Consider the following 26506-nt stretch of genomic DNA (forward strand, 5'->3'; position numbering starts at 1 on the left):
AAAGTGAACCTAGCATTAATTCCTCCCCCTGAAAAACCTGAGGAAGGGTGATTTTGAAATTTAAAAAAAAAAAAATGTAAGCTGCAAAGGCATAGCTTTAACTCTGCTGCAGATATGCTAATAAAGAGTTGATCCTTATGATTTGTTATCCTGTGTCTTTCAATAATTAATCAACTGTAAACCAAGAACTTGTAGCAAGATTCTTTTAACTTGAACTTTATTTAAACGTCTCTGTATTGTTACTCCCTTGTATTGATCAATAAGACTTCATATGTGGCTGCTCATAGCCTGATTTTTATCACAATAATCAGTTTTATAAATTGTTGTAAGCCTAAAAAGATCGTTTTGACAGTCCTCTGTAGGAAGCTGTACCGATAACTAATGTTTGCTGATAAATTTTCATTGTATATTTACCTGTTTTTGAAAAGTATATATTTAACTATTTGAAAAGTAGACTGAGCTTAGACTAAAGCTCTTCTCATCAATGTGGGCATTATAATCATGCTAGATAGATTAACATTGGAAACTCAAGCCTTTACTAATCTACCATTTTCTCCTCTTATGACAATCTCCCCTGCAGAATGACAAAGCCTTTGCAGACTTCATATAAATAAAAAGGCTGAAACCATTTGTCCTGTCATGAAAACAGCAGAAAGTTTGCAGTAACATTAGTTCAGAGTTGCAGCAGATAAGAGGTTTAATGTGCCTTCTGTATTTTTTGTGGGTTTCCTATCAGGTTTTAAGAACTGAAATAGAACATTGTGTTAGAATAGAAACAAGATTTTATCTACCCAAATACAAGAAACCCTTAAAAATTATACAGTGACAAGAGGAAAATAGAGAATTCATGTTTGCTTGTTCATGCTATCAGTATGGTTTTGGGCACAAGATAAAGAGTGTTACAGTGAATACTGTGGCTGGAGGAAAGAGATTGAGTCTTGATCAGGGAAGGGGAGGTACCAGTGCATGGAAGGACTGGAGTTAACAGAATGTCCCAGAAATAACAGGCTGCCAGAGTGAGAGCCTGGAATGGGGTTGCCTTGGTTTAATGTGCACGTAACACACAAAATGTAATGATCCATTTTTGATACCTGCCTATTCTTTGTTGCTCAAAGACCTTCCATAACAATCATTTTTTTGAGAGACCAGACAAGAAAAACCATTTACAAAACTCCCTGGTTTTGGCCATTGCAGCATTTCAGGCATTGCTCTGTGTATGTAACTGCAGCAAACCCATTTGTCTCTGCTGGTTAGAACAGAAAGGGGTTGTTTTTGCTGTCAGTTGAGCCCATTCTGGCCAGGATGAAGGATGCAGGGGGCACATGGGCTGTTGTCACTGCCCTGTGGTACCTGCCTCGCTTTGTGTTATTGTACATTCACCATCAGTGGCTCTTGACCTCCCATCCTGAGCTGCCCCGTGCTGCCAGCCTGGGGCTGCCTGACCTGCTGGGCTTCCTCTGCCTCTGCCAGGCTGTTTTAGTGCCAGGTTTCCTCGCAGACCTTCTCTGTGCTCAGCTCACACAGCAGCAGGCAGAGCTCCCAACCTGCGCTGAGAGCCCAGGGGAGATCCTGACGCTGCTCACACTGGGGAGCACTTCTAGGTGAGCTTTAATGTCTGCCAAATCCCCTGGGCTGTGCAGCTCCCGCCACCTAAATGTGTCAGGTGCCCTTTTCAGCTGCTTGGCCCTGACTGATTAAGAGTGTGGGGAAACTGGTGTGCTGTGCAAAATTTCTGTCACCCCTCTAGCTGATTTCAGTTTCTCCTTAACCATGAATTTTCCTGTTCTTTTGATGATGTCTGGTTCTCTTCATAAATTTACATCATCTGTTGCTCTGATGTTGTCATTTTATTGTGTATATAAAGCTGAAAGGTATTTCAGCTGAGCAGGTGAAAAGCTAGATATTAGGTCTTGTTTAATCTGATATCTAAGGCAAAGCTGTTGATAAATATGTTTTAATAATTTAGTAAACATTTTAAGGTTTAGAACTTAATACTTTTGAATAACTGAGGTGACAATCTGAGCTTGCTGTTGGAGTAAGTGCTCTCTGGAACTTATGTAGAAACATTGGGCAGAAATTTTGAATAAGGAAGGTGTGATGTGAATAACTATAGTGGATTTCTAGGAAGTGCTGACATGTTCCACATGTTTTAAGCTGTGCTGAAATGTGGTTGTTTTGACCAACCCGAGATCTGCAATTCCTCCACGTTTTGATTAAATTTTGGTTTCCTGTGTGACATCGCATCATCATGATGTCATGCCACTGGGACTCCTTCTGCATGGTTTCATTTCACTCAGTGGCAGAAGTGACCTCTCTGGTTTAGCTTTGGCTGTGGGGGTCTGCTCTGTAGATGCTTTCAAAATTACTTTGATCTTTATTAGCATTCCCTTTTAAAAATCACCCTAAATACTGTCTCTTTGCAGGAATGTCTTTTCTTTTTTGCTGAGAGGCTGGCACTGCAGGGCACAGTGCTGTTTGTACAGCAGCATCACTTCGGGTGTTACCACACACGTCCCACGTGCCCCGCACACCTGGGCTGAGCTCTCCAGCTCTGCTTGTGTTACAAGGAGAAGCTGTTGTGAACTACAAGTACAATACAAACCAAGGGGAGGCACCTGTCCCCTCTTGGGACACCTGATACAGTAGTTCAGCAATTTGGAATAGGAGTTGGAACATCGGGTAAGTAGAGATGTGAAGGTTTGGATGGTACCTGGGGCATTGCCCGCTCTGCCAGCAGATGATTTCCTGCGCACTTTGCAGCATGGGGAGTCACTTCAGGCAGGATCCTCGGAAAGCTGCCAGATGTTGTTTTGCTGTCTGCAGACAGCACGCCCATATTAAGTCTTTAGCTTGGTGCATCACAGAACAAAAAGCACATGCTGGTAAAGTAGGAGGTTATTTTCAGTTTTGCTGTTTAAAACAGGAGATCTGGAGTGTGAGCCTGGAATCCCATATTGTTAAAAGAGTTAATTGGCAGTGAAGACTAAACCAAATTTCTCATTTCCTCTTAACAACTCTCCAAGAGCACTTGATTTCAGTAGTTTTTCTTTAGATACTGATAGTAGATTAATTTGGTTATATTATAAATTAATAAGCCCTCATGGCATTTAACTTAACTCCCACTTTATTTATTCCTGTTGCAATTATTGTCTTTAACATCAGTGCTGCCATAAATTGTGGAACCTAGTTTTGAGTGTCCTCTGCCCACAATTTCTTCATAGCAAACTATAGGCTGTGCTACAGTGATGACTAAGAATCACTGTAACAGAATTGTTTTGGGTTTTTTTGGGGGGATAGGCATCTGTTTAAGATCAGGATCTTTCTAAAGATACTGTCATTTATGTGTCTTTTGGGTAGATACAAATTCGTGGTAATAGATGTTAATGATGTGATCTCTGTCTGAACTGACTATAAATGCATCAGCTATGAAAAAATGATCTTGGGGTTTTGCATTAAATGAAGATGGACTGAGAGCAGAGGCAGAGAGCCCGTGTGGGTTCACTCAAATCCAGAGCGTGCCCAATATCACACAGCACTGCTGAGCTAGTCCACCTTGTCTGTGTTCAGTGACAACTGAAAGCAGAACCCATTACACTTTTAGTAATTTTGATTAAAAGAATGAGAGGACTGTGTGTTGCCTGAGCAGCTGTGTGGCAGTGCTGGCTGTCACCCCTGAGTGCTGTTCCTGGGCTCTGGCTCCTGGATGGGTTTGGTGGAAGCTGCTCACAGGTCAGTGCTGCTGCTGCTGCAGGGATGGCACTGCCACCACTTGCTCGGTTTGATTCGTGTTTGTGGTGACAATAACAAACTGGCTCTGGAGCAAGGAGGGCAGGAAACTTAAGAGCAGTTCTGAATTTTATCTTCAACTCCTGAGCAGCATTTGGCTTTAGCATCTTTAATCCCCAGCTGCCTGTTAGGAAGGCAGTGGCCTTTTGGGAAAGCTTTTCTCATCAGCCTTACAGCAGTAGAAGTAGCTGGAAAAAACCAGCCATAAATTCTCCATATTTCCTCATTTTTCTCACTGTGTTTTCCCCTGTATGGGTGGGAGGATTGCATCCCTCTGTATTTAGATGTAGCACTTCCAGATCTTTCTAATTTCTGTTATTTTCTCTTCTCTGCTGGCTTAGAGGAAAGCCAAGACTAGGTAGACAAACTGACTGGTGCATCGGGGTTCGTTGCCTGGCTTTTAGAGAAGAGTGCTAGGGATGCAGGGCACAGCAGGAAAGTTGGAATGTCACATTCCCTTCTCCAGAGCTCAGCTGCAGCAGCAGGCAGCTGTCCTCTTGCTGCACTCTAGAGGCAGCAGGGTAATGTGATGTGCTGGGCAATAGAGACCTCTGGACTCAGAGTTTGCTGCTCTTTAGATCTGTTCTACCTGTGTTACTCTAAGCTCAGGGGAAATAGTCTTTTTTCACTAGTCCAAAACAGATGTGGCACCATAAACCACAGGCAAATTGAGTAAGCCTCAATTAAAATTAAAGACTGATTGCCCAAGTAAAACCCACAAAATGATATTATATTATCCTGAGCAAGGAGTGAAATGACCAGGCTGAAGGGTCAATTTTCTAAGGTTGAACAACTGGTGCTGTTTGTGCCAGGAGCCAGGTGGCAGGTTCAGAGCACTGGTGGCTGTGGCTGTGCCAGTGCTGTGCCAAATGGTTTTTCTGCTTAGCCAAAGCAGAAGGCTCACAGATGATGCTCAAAGGCTGGTGGCATTCCCCACCTGGGGACTTAGGTCTGTGGTGGTACTCTTGGGATGGATCTGGCATCATCATTGTAGCATGAACAGTGGTTTTCAGGTGAAAGCAAGGACATATTTCCTTTTCTGAGCAATGAGTTTCACAGATCCAGTCCAGCTGACTTCATGGTGCAGGATAGATGTCTGAGGCTTTTGGTAGTTCTAGATAGAAGTCTTATTTCCCATTCTGTTCAGTGGGTGCTAACAGGAGAAAGGAAGATATCTACTCCCCTAAATCATTAATAAGTAACACTGAATTCTCTTGACAATGGACATTTTTTTCATCTGAAGAAAGTTGGAGTACAGGTGCTGTGTTCTTGACAGTGACTAATGGATGCAGCTCAGAGTCTAAACTGTAAACTGGCTTTCACGTTGATTAAAATGTATTTGTGTACCTTTAAGTTTGATCTGGTGAGCTCAGATAAATTTTTACTTATAAGTAAATAAAACATACTGAAATGGATAAATGAAACAATTGTTTTCCCTGTATTTGGGGTTCAGTTTGTATTCCTGATCTATCATAAATGAAGTTGTACCTTTAAAAGCAGCTGCTAAAGTAAAGATTTTCATTTGACACAAGAAGCTGAAGCATGTTTCCCTGTCTTAACAGGTTTTTTTCCCTTGGAACCAGCACAGTTACTGTGGGATATAAGTTCACTTGAGTTTCAGAGGTACCAGACTGTGCTATAGTGTAAACACAGCTGCTATTGAGTAAAATAGCTTCAGTCTTCTCTAAAGTATACAAGTTCAGTGTTAGTGCAATAATAGTTGCTTATTTCATTAACTGTTACTCTGCCTGTGGACTTCCCTGGCAGACTAAAACCATGAAGTTCACCATGGACTTGGCCTTCCATTAACTGATAAAGGAGGGTAATGCTGGAGCTTCCCTGGGAATACCTGCATCTCCTGGCCACCCAAGGGATTGGAGAGAGGGGGAATTCTTTCCTGGGATTGTTGTGTTGGAAGAATCCATGCAATGACGTGCAAACCATGCTGGTTAAGTTAGTTTATTTAACATGTCTGAATGCCAGTTGCTGCTGTGTGTACTTCAAATACCAGGACACATAAAGTTATCTCATGTTCAGCACTGAGTGGAAAACTGGTCAGGAGCAATTAATCAAGTGCTGGTGAATACTGATGGACATGGCCCCTCCAAATCCTTGGCAATACTGCTGGTGTCAGAGAAGCAGAGGTAGCAACCGTCTATATAGAAATCCTGATTTTTAATTTTTTTTTTTGTCACTGAATACTTGTGTTTCCTGTGGCTCTTTTTCTGACTGAGAGAAGGTGGGTTTTTTTTAATTATTTTTGAGCTTATGGAGGACAGCTTATTTAATGCATAGTGAAATGGCATAGTGATACAGCTTAGCTGGTAAATGAGAATCTCTGCACGGCTGTGTTTATTTCAGACAATGTGGGCATAAATGGCTCTCTCATCAGAACCAGCTTTAATGATCTTATAGAAGTATCTCAGTTCTGCAAGTTCTTGGATTAAAAAAAGTGAAAGTGCAGCATGGAATTTTATCCTTAGGGTAACTAAAATATAATTTAAATAAAACAGGTCAGCTTTATTCGTGCAACCATCCAATGGCCAAATATGTGGAGCTTGTTAAATACCAACATTTAGCTTATATAACAAGGCTGAATTCCCTCATGCTGGTTATGAATTGGTATTTTTGAGGACTGTGGTGTGTAGATCTCTAGAGCTGTGGGAGCACTGCTCTTCTGTTCACAGCACAGAACCTCTGGAGTGAGTGGGTGATGCTCTGGTGGGTGGAAAGCATTGAGAGCAAACAGCTAGAAGGGGGAAAAGGGTTTCAAGGCTTCCCAAACATTATTTGGGACTGATATTCAAGGAAATCAGCTGTTGCTGTAAGTGCAGGTAACCTGAAAGTATGATCCATACTCCTGTGTTGCACTCCATAACTCACTGAAAGCTGCTGTGTAGCTCCAAAGCCCAGTTGCATTGATCAGCCAGGTTCTAGGTAACAGCTGTCTTGCCATGGCTTCTCCTGGCAGGATGCCTGGGGGGATTTCCACAGTGTGAGAGCACAGAGCAGTGCCAGTCTGCTGTGCTGCCCTGTGCAGCCACCTGAGTGAGCCCTGCCCCGTGGCTGCAGGACAGGCTGGTGCTTGAGCCCCTGCTGCACATCCCTTCTCAGCACCAACACAGTCACTGACCCGTGTGCTGCATGCTGCCAGTTAATGCCTGCTCCAGACCTCGGGGCAGTTCAGGTGAATCTGGAAAGTAAACATTTTCTTACTTGAGCTCTATAGTTTCTGCTGTGTGCCTGGATATTTCCTGTGCTCCATGGGGACGGAGCTGCTGCTCCATCATCCTGTGGAGGCAAAGCACACTGTGTGACAGCCAGGGTGATGGGACACTGACAGCCTTATAAATAACTGAAGATTGGAAGCTTCATTCATCTCTGCTGTTAGAATTTAATACTCTGCCTGATCAGGAAGATGAAGGGGGTAGTGGTTGTTTATAAATCTTCTAAATAAAGTTTTAGCCTAGACACGGTCTCGTCTTTGGCTTTGCTGTGGCAGTTTGTCCCTGTGGAAAGTTTAGTGTGGGGTAGGGATGAATGAGTGGGTGTGCAATTACCTTCTTCAGAGTAGTGCAGCCTTATTTTGCTTATGTTATGAGTGGAGCTGCAGCCAAGTAACAAAGAATGTTCACAGGTCTTTTAAGAACATCTAAGTGGTGAAGTCTGGAAACAAACACTTTGAGGTACATTTCCTTGTTCCATGCTGAGGCTGAGCCCTGAGGAGCTGTTATTCTCAAGAAAAGCCTGACCTCTTCTTTCAGGTTCCTTCTCTTTCTTTAACTTCAAAGGTTCTCATAGCACATGTTGAGGCAAGAACTTATTTGGACATTTACTGTTAGCACTTTGATTTTTGCTCTCTTCATTGTTGCTCACTTGTTTGTGAAAGCAGTAAAATAAATTGCCAAGTCTTCTGCTGAAGGGTTGGTAGGTTTGGTCCCCAACTTCTTCATGAAAATCTCTGGACTAGTTGGTTAATGTTTAAAGAAGGAAATTTTGTTTCTGAAGTAACTGGCTGTTTTCTAAGTGTTTACTCTTCCTTCTCCCCTTAGTTCCTTTGATCCTGAGGGCAAAATTGTTGTGATTGCTTTTACTGAACCCCTCATTTCCCTTTTCTTTCCCTTGCTCCCCCTCTCCCCAGCTGTGTGTGTACCAGGTGGAAGAGCATGACACCCTTTCCTTCTTGAGGCTTTTCTTATCAAATTTAAGTTTTTAAGGCATGATACTTCTTTAAATATGTATGACCTAATGTGTCTGTGGTCAGGGAATTGAGTGGTGCTAAAAGAGATCTTGTTGTCTGAGGAATATTCTGGTGTTTGCTCTTTATAATCCAAGCAGCACTAAGGATGGAGTAGAGCTGTTTCTAAGGCAGTAGTGAATCTCCACACTCAGAATTGCTAAAAAAGTAACTGGTACCACTGAGTGAACATGTGTAAAATAATGTTTGAATCCCATGGAAAGAAAAAGTGTTTAAAATCTGCCTCACTCAAGATTTCAGAGTAAGGTTTGAATAAGAAACTCTCCTGATCTCCCCTACCTGTTACATGTGCAGCATCTCAAGTGCAAAGGTACATGAATGGTCTGACTTCAGCACTGCAAGGCTGCAAGAGCATTGTGTTTGGGTAAGATGATCCTCTTTTTCCCTTGGAAGTCCTTGCTTCACTAGAAAGGTTGATTTGCTGTGCTGTCTCCCTCACCTCACAGCACTGGTTTTCTCTCCTTCCTATTTTGGAATCTCCCATTTTAGAGAGCTGCAAGTTGTAATCTTGTTTTGCTTGGCAGGTGAGGAGCCTCGATGCAGTTCACTGCCACAACCTTCTTGGGGCTCATCAGCAGCTTCACCTTTGCCTTCTTGTCTTGAGCACTTAGACTTTAAAAATAACCTATGGCAAAGCCTCCTTTACCCTTCACTCCAGGAATTAAAATTAATATCATTTGGACACATCTAAAAGTGAAAGGTGCCAATTTTCTGTGGAAAAGAAGTAACTTGTACTCATCATCTATGGCACAAAGGTATGAAATAAGTTTTGTAAAATTAAAATTCGGGGGGGGGGGGGTTATGCAGATTGCCTTATTTGAATATTTAAATGTTCTGTAGCTTTTTGATGACTGCTTTATCATTGTTTTCCATATATATGCAATGATGCTCATTTACAGCCTTCCCCAATCAGTTATACAGCAAATACCACTGCTATAAATAAAATGTCATTTGCAGGAGACAGAGTTTTGGAAGTTAAATGAGGAAGAAATATTAGCTGTGATCAGTTGGTCAGGATTTTCTCCACAGGATTATTAAAAGATGTGGCTGAAATGTGGATTTTCCATTCCTTTCTGATACTGGCCAAAGAATACTTCAGGGTTTCGGATAGTGTTTCAGAAAGATTGTCCAAGAGAAAAAAAAAAGTCTGAGGATGTTATCTCATGTTGCAGCTTAGCCAATGTAGTATTTGGCAATCAAAAAGCAGCAGTGCTGCTTGTCACCATCCCTGGCCATGCAGTCTCGCCCTCCTCTCTGCTGTGGCTGCTGTCTTAATCCTGCAGTCAGCTGTTTCTTCTGTCCAGTGGGAAACTAATAGCTGTTGAGGTTTTGTTTTTTTTTTAACTTGTTCTTTTCTTGGTCAGATCATGCTTTGGCTTGTTTAGTGCTTCTGCACTGTCTGCTAAATAATTCAGATATTTCTGTCTGGTTATTTAGTATCACTGGCTTTGCTTTTAGCATTTGAGCTGTGTCAGTAAACTCGTATTTGTCACCATCAGGGAAAACACACTTATTTTTGCTGTTACACTCTGAAGCCCCAGTATTATCTGCCAGATGCTCCACTTGAGCATCTCTCACAGGCACACCTCGGGCTGCTCCTGCTCCTGCCATGGGCTTTCCTGCACCTGCAGGGAAATCATGTAACCTCCTCTGCAGTTTTATCACGTCTCACATGGGAGTGATAGATCCTGCCCTGGGCTGGGGAATCTTGTCCTATCAGTCCTAAAGTAGCTGAGATTAGATTGGTTCGAGGTGATTATAGCCAAGGCTTCCTCATCAGTGACGTTATCTTCTGAAGATAAGGAGCAGCTCAGGCCAGAATGCATCTCCTGCTAACAGCACAGGAGGTGTTCAAGAGTGCATAGGAGACCTATGAAACAGGTTGGGGATCCAAGTAAAGATCTGTTGAACCCAGACTGCAGAGGGCTTTTTCTTGTACAACTGGTAGAACTTAGAATGTAGGATAACCTGCTCTCAGCACTTATTTTTATGAGGGATCTTTCAGTATGCTTTTTTAGGAAGTTGAATTTTGCCTCATCTAGGATTTCTGACGTGAGGTGATAATTTTTGCTCAGTGTTTGAGATGGAAAGTGTGTCTATTTAATAAAAATGGAATTAGAAAGTTCTTACATTCACATTTGGAGACTCGAGCAGAGGGACAGAGGCTTTGAGATCCATTCCCCAGAGGTGCCCATGCATGGTAGAATTGTGGTTTTGTTTTTGGCTTCCCCTCAATTTTAGGGCGATAACTGATAGTCATGTTTTGACTTTCAAACTGGGGAGTGCCTGTGAGTAGAAAATCAGTGTAGTCCTGGCAAGGATTAACACCTGGACGGTGTATAGGTAACATGCATTGAGTTGATCTGGTCTGCTGGGGAGGAGGAGGAGAGAACATATCCTTACAGAAGAAGTGAGACCTGCTGCCGTTTAATTTCTGTGCTGCCGGTGTTTCTGTGCAGTGCAGGCGCCGAGACCTGACTCTTCAAAATCCGTAGTCTCATTTATTCGGGTTTCATCTGCAATGAAGAGCTGCTTCTCGCCATCTCTGAAAGCAGGGCCTGAGCACTGATGGTGAGGTGGCTTTGCAGAGTGGGCTCAGTGTGTGCTGGGTGTGGTGGTCACATTTTAGAGTCCTCGTTCCAGTGAATCTTCTTGATAATAGGTAACACAGCATCCTTGTTAGGGAAAATGACCTCGGATGTCACTTTCCATAGAGCTCTTCTGCAGCCACAGACTTTGCCTGTTTGTTTGCCTGTTCAGTGCCCTGTGCTGGCCATTTAGGAGTAAGTTAATTTCTTTGTAAGGAAAACCGTGAGTTCTTAGTCTGTTTTGATGCAACTTGATTTGTTGTGATGACTGCTTTTGCTTAAACTGTGTCCTATTTGCTTCTGCAGCTTTTATTTGCAATCACAGAGGGGTTTATTTAGTGCCACTGCTTGTTCAAATAGTTTTTCTGTTTCTTGGACAGTTTGATTTGCAGTTGCATCTGTCTGTATAGACCTTATGTTCAAATATCATTAATGGGCATAAAAACAAATAAAGATGCTATGATTAAGGGGTTTTAAACTGAAATTATTTAAGGTTAAATTACTTACATTGAAATTATATGATACCAAAATTGCAGACTTTGAAATAAGTGATTTTCTGTCTTAATTGGCACTCCAGCCTGCCACTGACAATGGATATTTGACTAATGGATTATTTGTCCAAGGAAGAAGGCCTGATGATCCATGTATGCAAAGAAATCTAAATGAAATGCCACTCCCTTTGTTTTGCCCTAGTATGAGTGCCAATATTTTAAAAACAGGAATATAAAGTTCAACAACCAAGTCAATTTCTAAACCCAAATATCAGTTGTCCTGTGGTTGTGGTGGCCCACAAGGGAGAGTTGCCCTTTCAGAGTGTAGCTTCTGGATGGGAAATGAGTGCAATGCATTACTTTTTTTTCTGTATTGTGTGCCATTTCAATGGCATGACAAAAGAAGGAAACAAGTAGGAGTGTGCTTTAAATACAAAAGGCGTTTCATGTAATGGATTTTTTCTTAAATGTCTTATTTGCAAGATACCTTCCTTCCCCCATCAGTCTTCTCCTTTAATTATTGTATTGTCTGCAGTGATTACATCCATTAGTTGGTTCTCTGAAATAGGAGTTCATTTTCAAAGAAGGATTTGGGAGATTTTGATGAGTTTTTTTCCCTTCATGTAACTTGGGTGCTGAGTCAAGTTGAGTGTCCTGTTCAGATTTTATTCAAAGATTTTCCTATAACATATGCACAGAATATGAGTCGGCAGCAAAGGCTTGTTTGAACAAATCAAACCTCGTGGCAGGTCTGTAGATTGGAATTGGCAATCCTTTGTAGATTGAAATTGGTTTCCAAACCTGGTGTTTTGAGATTTCTCCAGTAATTCTCATGTTTTGGGCAATTACAGATGAATTTGTGTCTTTGTTAATTGCCTCAATGTATGTGCAAAGAAGGTACTTTTTGATTTAAAACATTTTTCTCTCACATAGTGAATAGGCTCCTCAAAGGGACTGCAAAGGGTTCCTTCCTGTGCTGGCAGATAAACTCTTGCCTATCACTTCCTCACAGGCAGCATCCCTTTCCCCATCACTATATCCCATGGGACTTCATACAGGGAATCCCTGATCTGCACTAGGGATTCAGATCCAGAGGTAGAAGTCAATTTCTTTCCATCTGAGTGCTCTGTTTTATCTCACCATGAATCATACTACATTTTACTGGTAGAGTATTTGCTTGTTCATGCTGCTTGTCTTTGTATGGAGGATAAGAAGCTGCCAGGCTGTCGTCTGGGACTCAGGAGCAGCAGGAATTTCACGTTTTTCCTTCATCTTCTTTTCCAGCTTGTAACTTCAGGCAGTTATATTCATGCAATAGCACATGTATTTAAAAAATCAACAATGAAAACAGAGCAGTCTGTTCTGTGTGGTTTCTTTATTTGGCCCATAACCCCCAACGTGCTTGTAGTCTGCATGCCATGCAAGTAGATGAAGAGAGCAGAATAATGATGAAGATTTTGCATTTAAAAAAGAAACAGAACTCCTGACTGTCTTAAATGTTAGCAGCAAACTGCATTTAACAGCTCCTATTTGGAACCACTTGCAAACATAAGGGAACTTTTTGGGATGCCCTGTTGTGTGTTATTGCCCTGTCAAGTCAATGCTCTCTCTGTCCAGTGGCATTTAAATTAGCTGGGAATAGAGCTGTGACTGCTACATTCTCACCTGGACTTAACCTGCAGTCCCATGGAAATTGCTTTAGTGGCTGGGTAGCACAGCATGGGTTGCAAAGTCAGATCCTGTAATTTGTGGAGCTGGACCTGTGTGTTTCAAGATTCATTAACCAGGCTTCCCAGTTCTAGGTGTGGATGGTGTACCTGGATGGTCAGGCAGATCCAGGCTCTGAGTCAAATCCTGGAAGCCACTGAACTTCAGACAGGGATTGGGGTTGGAAAACAGACATAAACTGACCTAAGTGGAAAAGATAAACATCAAGTATGGTATCAGCAAAATTTTGCTAAATGGGTTATTGTTCGTTGTTTTTTTCTGTGATGTACAGTAGCTCAAATGAAAGATCAAGTTCAAGGTGGGAGCACTGGTCCCATTTTGTGACCAAATAGATACCCCTTTCTCTAGTGAATATTTTTATGCTAATAAAATGTACCTGCACAGACATCTCCACATTTTCAAGGTAGAAAGGTTTGCCAGGCTGTAACCTTTCAGCCTGCTGCGAGGTTCCTGTTTATTTGTAATGCCAGCACTTGCTGTATTTAACCTGACGTGAGGGGCTCTGGTTCCCTGGTGCAGTGTCCCCCTCCCTGTCCTGGTGACACAGCCACCTGTCCCTGCGTGCTGCAGGCGAGGAGGGGCCAGGAGCACAGCTGGGATGCTGCTCTGGGAGTGCTTGGACACCTGTCTGAGTCCTGGAGGTGTCTGTGCACAGAGGGCAGCAGTGCTCAACCCGTAAATAACCCTGGGGTCTGCTGGTTTAGTGTGCACCTTGATGGGTCAGTGCAGGGGAGCTGGCACAAACACAGGCCTTTTATTTTGAATAAACCCTTGGAATAGAAATGCTACCTTTCTTGTTGCATTGCAGTGCAGTGGAGCAGGCTGGCTTAGCATCCTCTGCAGGGTGCTTGCTGTGGTTACTGCCATGTGGAAGGTGTGAGGCTGTTCCAGAGCCACACAGCTCTGTCAGCCTGGCCTGCATCCTCCTCAGCAGGTTCTTTGCCCCTTTTACATCTTACAAGAATTTCTTTGGGAGGGTAAGAGCAGAAGGTGTGTTCTTTAAATGCACTTCCCTTTGAGGAGGCTCAGCATTGCTGTTGCAATGGAATGGATGAACCCGAGTTCTCTTCTGCTAAAACAGATTTAATGGGAGCAGCAGGGGGTTGGCAGGGCTACTGGTCTGTGAGTAGAGATTTCAGCACAGGTGGGAGAGAAATTATAATAAGTTTTAATAATGAATCTAACTCTGGTGATAGTTTCCATTTGCATTTATATACATATATAATCTTCACGTTCAATGGTATCAGCAGAATTTTGCTGTTCAGATAACACAACCTAAAGGAACTGTTGGTGGCCCTACCTGCATAAAAGGTGATTCAGTGGTTTGTCTTTGATAAATCCTTACAGAGTCAGGTAAATAAGCTACTTTTCACAGACCACCTGTTTCATTTGTGTGTGTAAAAATAATGCTTTAAGGACTGCAAGTCAGCCAAAGGTTTCTGTTCTCCACATTGGGTGGGATAATTCCATCAGCAGCTGTGGCTAATGAAATTGGTCATATTTTTATTACTTTGTTATAGAGGCATCAGACTTTATTTCGTCTATCCATAGTCTGCTTTCTGGGCCTTGCAGGTCTTGGAAAGATTTGGAGTGTGCTAACAATGCTGAGCTAAGGCTTCTGTGACAAGTAGTGTTTTCTACAGAGACAACCAAAACTGATCTTTTTTTCTCTTGCCACAGAACAGCAATTAAAATAGCTTGAAAATTTGGAATTTCTGCATAAATTGGACATTGTAAGAAGTCTTCCATTTTGTCTTTTGTTTGTGGGAGCTCAGGTACTAGGAAGACTTGTGAAATGCTTATTTTGTTTATACAACTGAAAGTTAGAAAATATCTAAAATATTATTCAGGCTTCCAGCTGGTAGGGACTAAAGAAGAGAAGACAAATTATAAGGAAAGCCTTAAACCCTATTTTGACTCTAAAAAGCCTGGAGAACTAGGATTTGCATGAAGTATGGAACTCTGGAGACCCTTTCTTGGAGAAGTAGGGCCTCTGCCGAGGGCTCCAGCAGGGAGAATGTCAGCAGGATGGAGCGAGAGGGAAGGGCACAGATGTGTGTACAATAATGCTTTGCTTCCCAAGAAAATATTTTTAATGTCCCATCTGACAGAGAGTTGATGTGGTTGTTGAATGACAAAACATGAGTCGTGTTCCATGAGGCTGGTTTTGTGCCCAGCCTGCTCCTGCAGCATGTCACTGGAGTTAAAAATCCCTCAGGTGGGGGAGAGGAGATGGGCAAAGTCTTGGTGGCTTTAAAAACCCCTGTGCTGGTGTCTCTCACATCCTGCAGCTCTGTGGGGTTTGGTGAGCTGCTCCTCCAAGTGCAGCAGCAGTGATCCTGCAGACACTTGATCTGTGAATCTTGAAAGGTTCCTTCATAGGTGTTAAAGATTTCCTACACCAGGTGCTCTCCTGAATGTTTGTTTGCCTTTGCCTCTCTCAGCCCTGATTTCAAGGGTGAGGCTTTTGTTCAAAGGAGGCAGAACTCTGCCATTGTGCCTGATGGAGGTGGTTGGTGATGTGCTGTGGCAGGTCCAGCTGTGTCCTTCCATGGGGCTGGCAGCAGTGCTTAGCCAGGGTCTCTGGCATTTCCCCCCAAAAGGATGGGGCTGTTTTGAGGAAATGTACTGACCTCAAAGTGGGAGTTTGGGTATTTCTGTAACTGTATTGCTACAAAAGGGTGAATGAAACTCACACTGAATAGCTTGAAAATTAATTTTCTCCAGCAATGTTGATTTTGGTTCTGGTTGAGAAATTTACACAATATATCTTGTTTTGTGCTGAAGACACTTAACTGAGAGTGATATGAAACTCCCCAGTATACCTGGAATGTGTTTCACAAAAATGTTTATTAATCAAGTGCTACACATTGTAAGTTGAACCTAAAATTAAGTTGGCTCCTACGCGAATAGTTTACTGCATTGGATTCTTTCTGGGCTAAAGAATTTAATTTTTTTAAATAAAACACTTCAACTTAAGTTGTCATTCAAGAAGGTCCTTTCCATTTTTGACTCTGTTGTGTCAGTGAGGAGCTGGCAGAGCCTCAGGCTGGGTGGAGTCTCTGTTCCCCAAGCTGGTACAGATGTGTTCTCCACAGGGCTGATGTTTTGGGCCTGGCTTATCTCCTAGGGCAGAGGACCCCATGCAACTGCATTCTGCCTTAGCTCTGCTCGTGCACTGATAAGCTGTGTGGCTGCCAGTACCCAGTCACACACAAATATTGATTCCAGCATGTTCCCCTTTTCCCCTGGAGCCGCCATCTCATCTTTGTGTAGCAAAAGGGCCAGCTGAGACCTATATTCATGATTGACTGTAGTGGTGTTAGATTAGGAGAAAGGTTCTAAAAAACCACTTGGAGTGGTGGGTTTTTTGGGAGGCTGTGGGAGTTGCTGGTTTCTGCAGCAATGATAGAAGCAGAGGCAAATGAAGTGTAGGTTTTGCCTGGCAGTATCAGGAATTAGGATTGTGAACCCACCTTGCTGGTTGTGTTTTCCAGAAGCTGTGACTTTCCTTTCTGTGGTACCACTATGAGATGGGTTCATGAAATGCTTTATGGTGTTAACACTTATTATTTTAAGGCCTTTATATTTCAGAGTGGTTAATACCTAGCTCTGTCCTTTTGTTCATCTTCTTCTTAATACTTTGGCAATCTTTTGCTGCTGGTTGGAAAAGTCATATAACTGAAGCTGTGCCCTGTGGTTTGGAGCCCCTTCCCGTCCAGTGCCAGGATCGGGCCCACCGTCAGTCCTAGAGAAAAATTAGTTACAAATGTCTTTAGAAGTGTCATTTCTCCTCCGAGGAAACCCATAATTGCCGTTTGTCCAGGGGAAAGAGCCCGGGTAAAGGTGTGAATGGGCACAGGGACCAGGAGGACATTCAGCCCTCTCCTGCCACCTCCCAGAGGAACACAAGGAAGGGATCCTCGCTGCCCCAGCCACAGATTTTTGGATGCCCCAGCCGCAGATTTTTGGATGCCCCAGCCGCAGATTTTTGGATGCTCCAGCCGCAGATTTTTGGATGCCCCAGCCGCAGATTTTTGGATGCCCCAGCCGCAGATTTTTGGATGCCCCAGCCGCAGATTTTCAGATGCTCCAGCAGCAGATTTTCAGAGCAGAGCTCGGTGCTGAAGCAGCCCTGCCCTGCCCATACTCAGACAGGTTTCCTGCTGCCCGTGCTGGACATGGTTTGAAATAGATTTTACTGATGCCTCGGCATGAAGGAATTCACTGAAACCCGATCCTTGCTGGAGCTCTGTCCTAAGGGGTGGCTTCTGTCCCTATTGTCTCGTGTGCCTTTGTTTTAAAATGATATTAAGCCTCAGACACCAGCTGATTTACTTTAATTCAACAGCCAACTTATGTTTGATTTCTTTTCATATTCAAGTGAGCCATCTGGCTTTAATGAACTGTAACTGTTTTTAATGCTGCCTCCAGTTGCTAACATCTGAATATTTCATGTGCTGAAAGGAGATTTGAAATGCAGAAGTGAGACTGAAGAGTCCAAAGTATTTCCAAAGCTGCTCTGTTCCAGCAGCACTTGTGCTCCACTTCCCATGAGATTTATCAAAAGATAATCTTTGGGGTGCCAGACTGTAAGCAGCAGCCATGGTGGGTGCTAATTACAAGTGTTCTCAATTTTGTGTACATAAAACAGCACAACTGCTTATGAAATCCTGAATAACAACCCGACTTGACTTGGGCAGAATATCAATCGGCTTCAACAGGAGCTGCCAGTGTTTGACATCTTCTAAATCAGCAGCCTCTTTGATGCTTGGGGTTTGGTTTTGTGGATTTGTTTTGGGTTTTTTTGGTCGGGAGGGTAGTGTCCTAAATATTCTCATGTTGCATGAATAAAAAAAAAGTGTAGTTGCATCACATCGTTTAATTATAGAAGGTAATTGAGAACTGTATCCAATAAACTGAAAATAGCTTAATTGCAATTAATTCTGAGTATACTTTGCCAGGACTACACTATTCTAAAGCAGTAGCATATCCCCAGACTTGTGGAATATATGCTTTGCTCACAGCATTGCCTTTGTTTTACTTTAGCACTGTGACAGCTGAAAGACTTGGGCTAGGCCATTACCAAAGCATGTTTTGATTATGATTAAAAAGAGTTTTGTTGGGTAGTTCTTCTCTGTGTGCTGAGCATCATGCCAGTGACATCCTCTTCCAGCACCACTTTATAAAAGATGGAATAGGTGGAAGCTCAGTGTAGGGAGAGGGTAGTCTGGGGACATGTGCTTGAGTTTCCTTACCCTGCTCTGCTTTGTCCTCTGAGCCTGGAACAACTGTGAGGAACCAGTGGAGAGTGAGAGTGGAGCCTGTGCCTAATTTCTCAGTATCTTTCTCACAGAGGCAGAGCTAGGTTGGGATTTAATGTGTGACCTTGTAGTTACATCCTGAGCAAAGACTTTCTGAGCTGGAGTGGAGCAGGTTAGAGGCATGTAGCAGAAATTGGCATCTGGGTTCCATTCCAGACACATTCTTGTGAAGCTCTAATGAATAAAAGTTATTAGTATCTTCTACACAGTAGATTTTTGTGGCATTAAGCTGCCATTCAATAGGAGCTCTTAATGATAACTCTTGATACTCTCAAAAAATTTTTTTTTCACATGTAATGAAAATTTTTGGAGTTGGCTGTAGTTTTGATTGTACTTGAACTTCCTACATGACTGAGCTCTGCTATTTTATTCTATTCAAGTTTGCTGATTTATTTGTGTGTGAAGGAAGCTACTAGTGTTGTGTATCTCTAAGGGTTATCAGGTAGTCTGCATAGACACTATATCTGTACAAAACTCAAAATCAGAGACTTTTCAAATGTGTAGGACTTCCTTTTTATAAAGCATTGTTATTCAAAATGTGTTCATTTCAGAATCACAACCTATGTTTTTTAGAAACTGATTTTTAGTCCTCTCTATTATTTCAGGTATCTCACTTAAAACAGGTGCTCCACAGACATTCAACAAGAATGCAAAGGATTTTTGAAATTACCTTTTTCTTACAAGAATTTTCAAGCCAATAATCTTGGGTTTATGACCACTCAACTCTTTGATTAATATGAAGATGTCAGTCCAAGTCTCTTATTTCTAAAGAAACATGTTACCTAGAATTTTATTTACTATACAGCTTTGCTCTTGTGGAGAATTTTGTAAAGAAACAAAACTTATGATTCACTGCTAATGAACTGGCAGGCTTGCTTTAGTCCTGTTTTTACTTATTTTCTAGCATTCATAATGAAATAATTATTTAATTGCTAATAGGAATAGGTTTGTAAGTTGGAAATTAGGAAGAAATGCCTGTGAGGGTTCCCTGAGCAGCTGTGGCTGCTCCATCCCTGGAATGCCCATGGCCAGGTGGGATGGGACCTGAGCAGCCTGGGGCTGTGCAAGATGCTCCTGCCCATGGCAGGGGGTTGGAAGGAGATGGTACTCAAGTCCTCTGCCAACCCAAACCACTTTAGGATTCTATCTTAAAAGCAGCTAAAAATGCCATGAAGAGTTCCTTACCAGTTGTTCCTTTCAGGTGTTTTCCAGGATCCCTTCTTGAATGTCCTGGCTGCTGTGGAAGGCAAGAGGTGACTGATGACCACCAGCCAGTGACAGCCTCGTCCCGCCCTGCTCCTGCTGCTGGAACAGCCACTGGGCTCCTGTGGAGATGAATGGAGAACAGCAGTATGATGCAGGTAACAGTCCAGCCCAGCTCCCTGGCCAGCTTCTCTAAAAATATTAGCAATGTGCAAGAAAGATGAGCACAGTGAGCGTCCCACAGTGCATGTGCCTGGTGCTGTACACGGGCAGAAGCTCCAGTTTCTCAGATTCTGGGCTGTGTTCTGGCTCTGGGGCTGTCATGGCTGTGTTTGTTACTGCTCTGTATCAGAGCAAGCTGTGTCACTGGCTTAAAAAGAAACAAAATCTGGCCCACCTTGTTGGTGTGTTTTTAAGAAGCTGTGACTTTCTTTTTGTGGTACCACTATGAGATGGGCTTATGAAAAGCTTTATGGTGTTAACACTTATTATTTTAAGGCATTTATCTTTCAGAGTGGTTAATACCTAGCTCTGTCCTTTTCTTCATCTTCTTCTTAATATTTTGTCAAGCTTTTGCTGCTGGTTGGAAAAGTCGTATAACTGAAGCTGTTTGCTGCCATTGTAATCTGTCCTGTTTTTCTGAAGTGCCTTGGTGTGTCCTCTTTGATAGGCTTGTGATATCAATACCTAACCTCCTGCAGACTAGTGTATTATGAACAATCAGCTCAGGTTTTGGATCATCTTGGAACACCAGGCCAACAAGAATATTAGTCTGGGATGACTGGGAATACTAGCAGCTTTCTGAAGCAGTTATGGAAATGTGGAAGTAGGGACCATACATTTGCTCTGTCTTGCCTGCCATGGCTTGTTCCTTTTCTTTGAGGAGGTTCCTATCTATTACACTTTATATAAAGCAAATTTTAACTTGTAATTATCACTGTGAACAATTGGATCAAGATTTTATCTGCGTATTACTTTCCTTTGGTACTTGTCCAACAAGCTGCTCTTCTCATAGGACAATTTACTATTGGTAATTGTTCTACCTTTACGGAAATTTAGTTTTTCTAAGAGTTGCTGAAGAAATGTTTAACATAATTTTAATCTATAGTGCTTTTTAGGAGAATGCTATCTGCTTTATGGTGCTGAAATATGCTTTTTGATTACTAATTACAGCAAGTCAGTTGAGTTGTTATCAATGTTATATCCTCAAATAGTCAAGAAAAGGCATTATGGGTGTGGACGTAGAATTTCTCCTGGCACATGCAAATACTTTTTCCTTGCCTAGTGGAAACTGCAGGCTTCTGTCACAGTGTGTAAGGAAGGGAGAAGAAGAGTGAGGAGCTATTTACACAGTCAGCAGTGGTGTGTCCATGGGCTGTGATAACACGTCCCTCGGTCTTAAAACCTTTATTGACATTTTTCCATCTTCCTCAAAAAATAGCAGGTCACAGAGTCCTCTCTCCCTGTGTACTTTGGAATAGCTGAGGAAAGGTTTGGTACAGGCTTGAAATTACTCAGCAGCTATTTCCCTGAAGCTCCTTTTGTGCCAGGTTTGAGTACAGGAGGCTGTGAAGAGCAAACAATAAATGATGAGAGCTTTACTTGCATTCAGAGATAGTTCCCAGCAAATGCCTGTGTAAGCATAAGCACATTGGTTTTGTTGTGTCCTCTAATATTGTTTTCTGAAGCACTTTTGAGTTACACCAGTCCAAACCACTGCTGCAACATTGCCTTCATATTCTTTGACTGGTGTTATTTTCTTCCACTTAATAATTTGCAGCAGTTTTTGCAGATTCTCCTGTTTTTCTGGTTTTACATGCAGGCTCTCTGGCTCTGAGAACCTAGACAGAGCTCAGGGTTGCTGGTTGTGATGCTCCCTTGTGCTGTGAGGGGGAAAGACAACTTTTATTCTTGTCACAGTCTTTCTCAACTCCTGAAATTCCAACCTGTCTTTATTTATTCATGGCCTCGCAGCTGGTGGAGATGAAAAAGATTAACTGTTATTAAAATCAGATTGAACTATATCTACATTTCAGGGTGAGAAACCTTTGGGTTAGCCTTACTGAAGTCTGCAAGACCTTCAAGTGATGTGCTTAAATGTCCAGTGTGACAGTCTTCAACTCAATCACATTAAAAATGCATGAAAATTATTTGCAGTGAGAATTTAGCTCAAATCCAAAGATGAGAACAGCCTAGTGTAGACTGTTTCCATTTCAGATATTTTTAAAGGGCTAACTTCCTTAATATTTCACTACATTCTCCAGTCCAAATGGTATAATTCCTTATTCTTTCTCTACCTGTATGTATCAGTGAGCTGCAGGATATAATTTGTGATAAAATTCAGAAAGAGTGAGTGTTCCCACTAAGGCCAGTAGAAATAGGGACAAATGGGAAGTGATGCACCTGCCTGGGAAACTGCTGATATTTATACAGAGAATTTTCTCACCTCCAAAGTGGATGAATATTCTCTACAGAACCTCTGTAGGACACTTCTCAGATTTTACATATGAAAATGTTAGCTTGATTTGAAAGTTCTTCTGACTCAAACTGGTTGCATGGCAATGCCAGAGAGATGGGAATTGTGTCAGGATCCTTCCCCTGCCTTTGCCAAAGTTGTGCTTTGCCTCTGGGCTGATGTGCTGTCTAATACAGAGAAGTAAGTCTCCACATAGTAGAAATCTGAATTTATTTAGGACTTGTAGCAATTAAGGATATGGGGAGAAAGAGCATAAATATGTATACCCACGCAAAATAAGAGGAATAAATTATGCTTTGGAATCAAATGCATTATATATGGTTTTGCTTGTTGTGATCTGTCACACTGATTTGCAAGTTTTCTCACAGTAGCAAGAACCTCTGCTGTAAATGTGTGAGGTTTTATTGAACGTTCTGAACTCAGACTGGTCAGGGTGATTAATGCAGAGTTGTGGCCCCTCAGGAATGTGGCTTCATCAAACTGGTCCTGGGTCTCCAGGGATCTGCTAACCTGTGAGGATGGAGCTGTGCAATGGGGTCTTCAAAAAACTCCAGCAGAACAGTTCAAAGGCTTGATTTAAGCAGGGCCTGCTCTGCTGCCACTGTCCTGCCAATAAAACCAGTAAAGTGATTGGATTCTGACTCTGAAAGCCTCACCAGAGAGATGGTCCTTTGCTGCACCTTTGGAGTGCTTCTGCATTCAGATGTCAGAAAAGAGAGACTTAATTCAGGGGGTTTTATTTGTTTATGTAGTCCTACCACATGCCACAATTAAAAAGATAATTTACTGCTGTCACTGTGCATCCTCATACAGCATTTTTGCTTGGAGCTTTAGTCTGTGAGCGTTTCCTGTTCCAGAAGGAGCTGTGCTAAATAACCTGGGGTGCTGTGGCAGGTTTGGCAGAAGCAGCACACGGATGGTTCAAACCATGGCTGAGCACAAACCTCAGCTGGGTCAGCCTCCAGAAGGGAGGAAAATTCCGCAGCTCTGTGCTCAGTGCTGGAGTGAGAGGTGAAATGTGAACACAAGCCGAGTTCAGCTTTTGTGAACGAATGAACAGAAAAAGTTCTGCGTGCTTTTTGCAGAAGTTTTTAAAAATCCCTCTGACTGAAGGAAACTCCCTAAAAGAAAATAGTCAGAGTATTAAATTTGCCATGAGTGTTGGATAGGGATTTGCGTTTCGTTGTTATTTTTGTTGGGTTTATGCTTTTTTTTGGCGGGGGGCGAGGGTGGTTTTGGTTTTTTGAGTTTGTTTGGTTTGTTTTGTTTTAGTGGGGGGTTTTATTTGTTGTTCCTGTGAAGAACGGGTTTGTGAGTGAGCTCTGGGCTGTGCCGGGCGCTGTGCAGCGCAGAGCAAGGCGAGCCGCTCTGGCGGAGCCCGGCCCGGGCAGAGCCCGCGGTACACGGGGCCGCGGCGGGTCGGCTTTACCGCGGCTGCCGGCGGGGGAAGCGGCGTTCCCGGGAGCTCCTTGTAGCAATTAAGTGGCAACAGAAGTTACTAATTGACCCTTTCAGTGTGTGAAGTGACCTGTGCCTCATGGAAGGAGCTTAAGCGGCCCTGCGGCAGTTATCTGGTGATAACGGGCGCGGGGCCGGGGCGCTCCCGGCTCCCTGCGGCATTCCCGGGAGCCGCTGCCCCCGGAGCCTCGGCCCGCCCCGCCCCGCTCCCCCCGGCACCCCACGCAGAACAAAGCGGCTTTGGGGGCTTCTTGCTGCACGGGGGTTTTTGGTTGGAAGGGTGAGATGGTTTTCTTTGGGTGGGAGGAAAGTTAGAGTTCACTCCTAGGTCTGACTGACCAGAGCTGGTGTTTGTTCCCTTTTGATTCTGGAGCTCTGAACTTCAGTGTTTTTATGGTCATATAAAACTAAAATGCTATTTAAATGAGTTGAGAAATCTTAACCTATTTTAACAACATTTTGCAATGAAAATGTTTTTCTTAGAATGGCTTGCAGCCGAAGCTTTGATCGGCTCCACCCTAATTTGCAAACAACTGTGGTCTGTGTCTTAACCTTTTATTCCCTCAAAAAAATTTTAAATAAAATTCCTTATTTATTTCTCCAGATAATTTTTTCATTAAATTAAAAATTGTCCCTTAAAAGTGATGGTGATATTCAAGCTCTGAATCTTTTGAGCTCTGGGGCTTATGAAAGGCCAAAATAACCAGCTGTTGTTGGTTGAAAACAGACAAAGTTGGGTTCTGGAGAGATAAGAGTCTTTTTGAAAATAGATAATGTCATCAGCAAACAACAGCTAACTGAACATACATTTTTAAGTTTTGGGAATTGATAACTCCTAGAGTCACAATGAAAAGTCAAAGATGAGCTTAACCATCAGTCTGAAGGTAAAACTAAACTATTAAATGCAAGACTTGTAGGTTTTTAGTCTATTTAATGTATCTCAGACTTTTAGACAAATATTTGCTCCTTTCTGTTGGAGGACTGGGAATTGTCCCAGAGCTTTCTTAGCTTCTTAGCCTGTCCAGGGGTCTGATAAGGACACGTGGTGGTAATTAATTCAATTTTTTTATGTGTAATGTTTCCTACTTGAACGACTGCTGCTGGAAAGATCAGTGAGAAAGGCACCGGGTGTAGGAAATGCCCGTGGTCCTGTAACCTTTGCTGAGCTCTCCTTGGGCTTGTGATACACAGAGATTTCTCTGTTTTCAAATATAAACAAGGCATCAGGTTTCCTGGTCCTGAGAGGGGAAAAGCTCTGTTGTTCATTCACAGACAACTATGGGGCAGATGGTGGAATCGAGCCTGAAAATGAAAATGAAAGCTCTGCTCTTGTGTGCTGTCACTGCCTCCCCATTTTGCTGCTGAGCCTGAACCTCGTGTGTTGAGGTTAAAAACACTGCTTACATGGGCTGGGACCCTCACTGGCCATCCCACTGTGTCCTGCAGGAAAAGTGTCATGTGGCTTGCTCAGCTAAATAAGGGACCTGAAATCCACCCTCTGCTGGCTTGGTGTCTTTCTAGCAAAGTGGGTACATGTTGGAGAAAATGGGAATAGGAGAGCAGCAGGGAGGGGCCAAGCCAGAACTGAAAGGGAGACCAGGGCTGGGGTACAGGCTTGACAATAATAATTGAAAATTTGACTAATCTCTAGTGTGGCTTGTTACAGGTGCTTGCTTCCCTAACAGCCTGAGTGTGCTTTGAACTGTGGTTTGAGTGGTTTTAGCACATTTATGCTTTAAATGCATCCCATAATGAGGTTTTCTTGGTCTACAGAAGCTGTTACACCTTATGAGCTGGGCTTTTAAAGTGACCAAGTTGAGCAGACTTTATTTCAGTTAGGTCTCAAGTTGTTTTCTTTAGAACTACTCTGAATCCCTCTCTTTGCTTTTGGTGTTTTGGAACAGCTAAATGCCTAATATCTAACTTTAAAAAGAGCAGAGTCATATTTCAAAAGATTTTTTAGACTTTCTTTTCAAATCTCTTAGTGGTACTGCTCTTTCCTGGGTGGTTTTTAATTTAAAACATCAACAGTCCAGTTTGCCTGGAGTTCTGAGTCTCTCATATTTTTTGATAAAAATACAGACTCTTCTGCCTACATTTCCCTCTCACAAATTGTAAGCAAATTTGTGCTGAACCAAAATCCTCAGGATTTCACTGTTTTCCTGACCAAGTCCAGCTAATTAAGTGCTGTTCACAAGTAAGGAAAGGCCAAGTAGTGTTGTCCATTTCTTGAAATGTGTTTACTGCACACTTGTGTACTTGGTCTTTTGGAATCAAAGTGGGTTTTGCTGTGGTTTGTAGTAGCCTAAAGCTACTGAATTAGAAGTGTTTGGCTTCTCTTCCAGATGCTGGTTCCAGTGTGGAAGAAATGGAATTCAACTGGGATGAGTATCTAGAAGACACAGGAGCAACTGCAGCCCCCCATGGATCTTTTAAACATGTGAGTAAGGGAGCATGTGTGTGCTTAGCATCTCCTGAATTGTTTCTTTGATATACTAAGTGTTTAGGGTTTCTTTGAATGAATTACTGCTCTCAAATTTGGAAGATTAACTAGAATCATGGGTTTTTAATAGAGAAATGCAGAATTTAACCTTTTTATTACTATTTCTTGTCTTTGTTCCTGTATGTAACACAGGGTAACCCCCACCCACAAGTGCTGAAATCTAAGGAGTTAAGGTCTTTTCTGCACCAGAAGATAAGCTTGATTTTTTTTTTTTAAGAAGCTCAAAATATCCAGTCTCTTTCTTCTTTTGGTGATTGCTCCTGACAACTGTTATGGAGGAGTAGCTTTAAAAAGCTGGTGGCAGAATAGTTCTTGAACAGCAGAATTCAAATATGCTATTAAAGAAGGCTTTAATGGCAGATCTCAAGGAGGCAAGGAGAAAATAACAGCTCTGCCAAACACCTGACTGTAGTAGTTAGAAAACTGATTAGGATAATTGTTGATCACAGGCTTAATTAATAGGATGAAGTCTTGATAAGCCCTTGTCTTTGCCCTTGGACATCTTAAATGTTTGCTGGTAAAGTCCTGGAGAGCACTGTCCCGTTGGGGGAGATCTGAATGTGAAATCTGCCTTCTTGTTCTCAGTGAAGGTGAGCTGTACAGAGCTGGTGTCCAAACCTGTTGGTTCTCTTCCAACAATTAAAGCACTTTCCAGACTGGTGACTGTGTGTAACATATTGCTTGGAAGACA

At 42.5% G+C, this 26506-nt stretch overlaps 1 protein-coding gene and 1 long non-coding RNA gene across 2 annotated transcripts in view; both read left to right on the forward strand.

Moving 5' to 3' along the window:
- SFMBT1 (Scm like with four mbt domains 1) overlaps window positions 1-26506 on the forward strand; it is a 70191-nt gene that overhangs the window by 15473 nt on the left and 28212 nt on the right. Inside the window, exons 2-3 of the mRNA XM_021534057.3 lie at window positions 19377-19536; window positions 25658-25752. Of these exons, the coding sequence (XP_021389732.1) occupies window positions 19509-19536; window positions 25658-25752 (123 nt within the window). The 5' untranslated portion in view covers window positions 19377-19508. The remainder of the gene's footprint in view (window positions 1-19376; window positions 19537-25657; window positions 25753-26506) is intronic.
- On the forward strand, window positions 2656-8786 carry LOC144246980 (uncharacterized). The gene is made up of 3 exons (XR_013340696.1): window positions 2656-2679; window positions 8339-8408; window positions 8569-8786. It is a non-coding gene; the product is annotated as an uncharacterized LOC144246980 (long non-coding RNA).

This window comes from Lonchura striata, chromosome 12 (assembly GCF_046129695.1).
Source record: "Lonchura striata isolate bLonStr1 chromosome 12, bLonStr1.mat, whole genome shotgun sequence".
Lineage (NCBI taxonomy): Eukaryota > Metazoa > Chordata > Aves > Passeriformes > Estrildidae > Lonchura > Lonchura striata.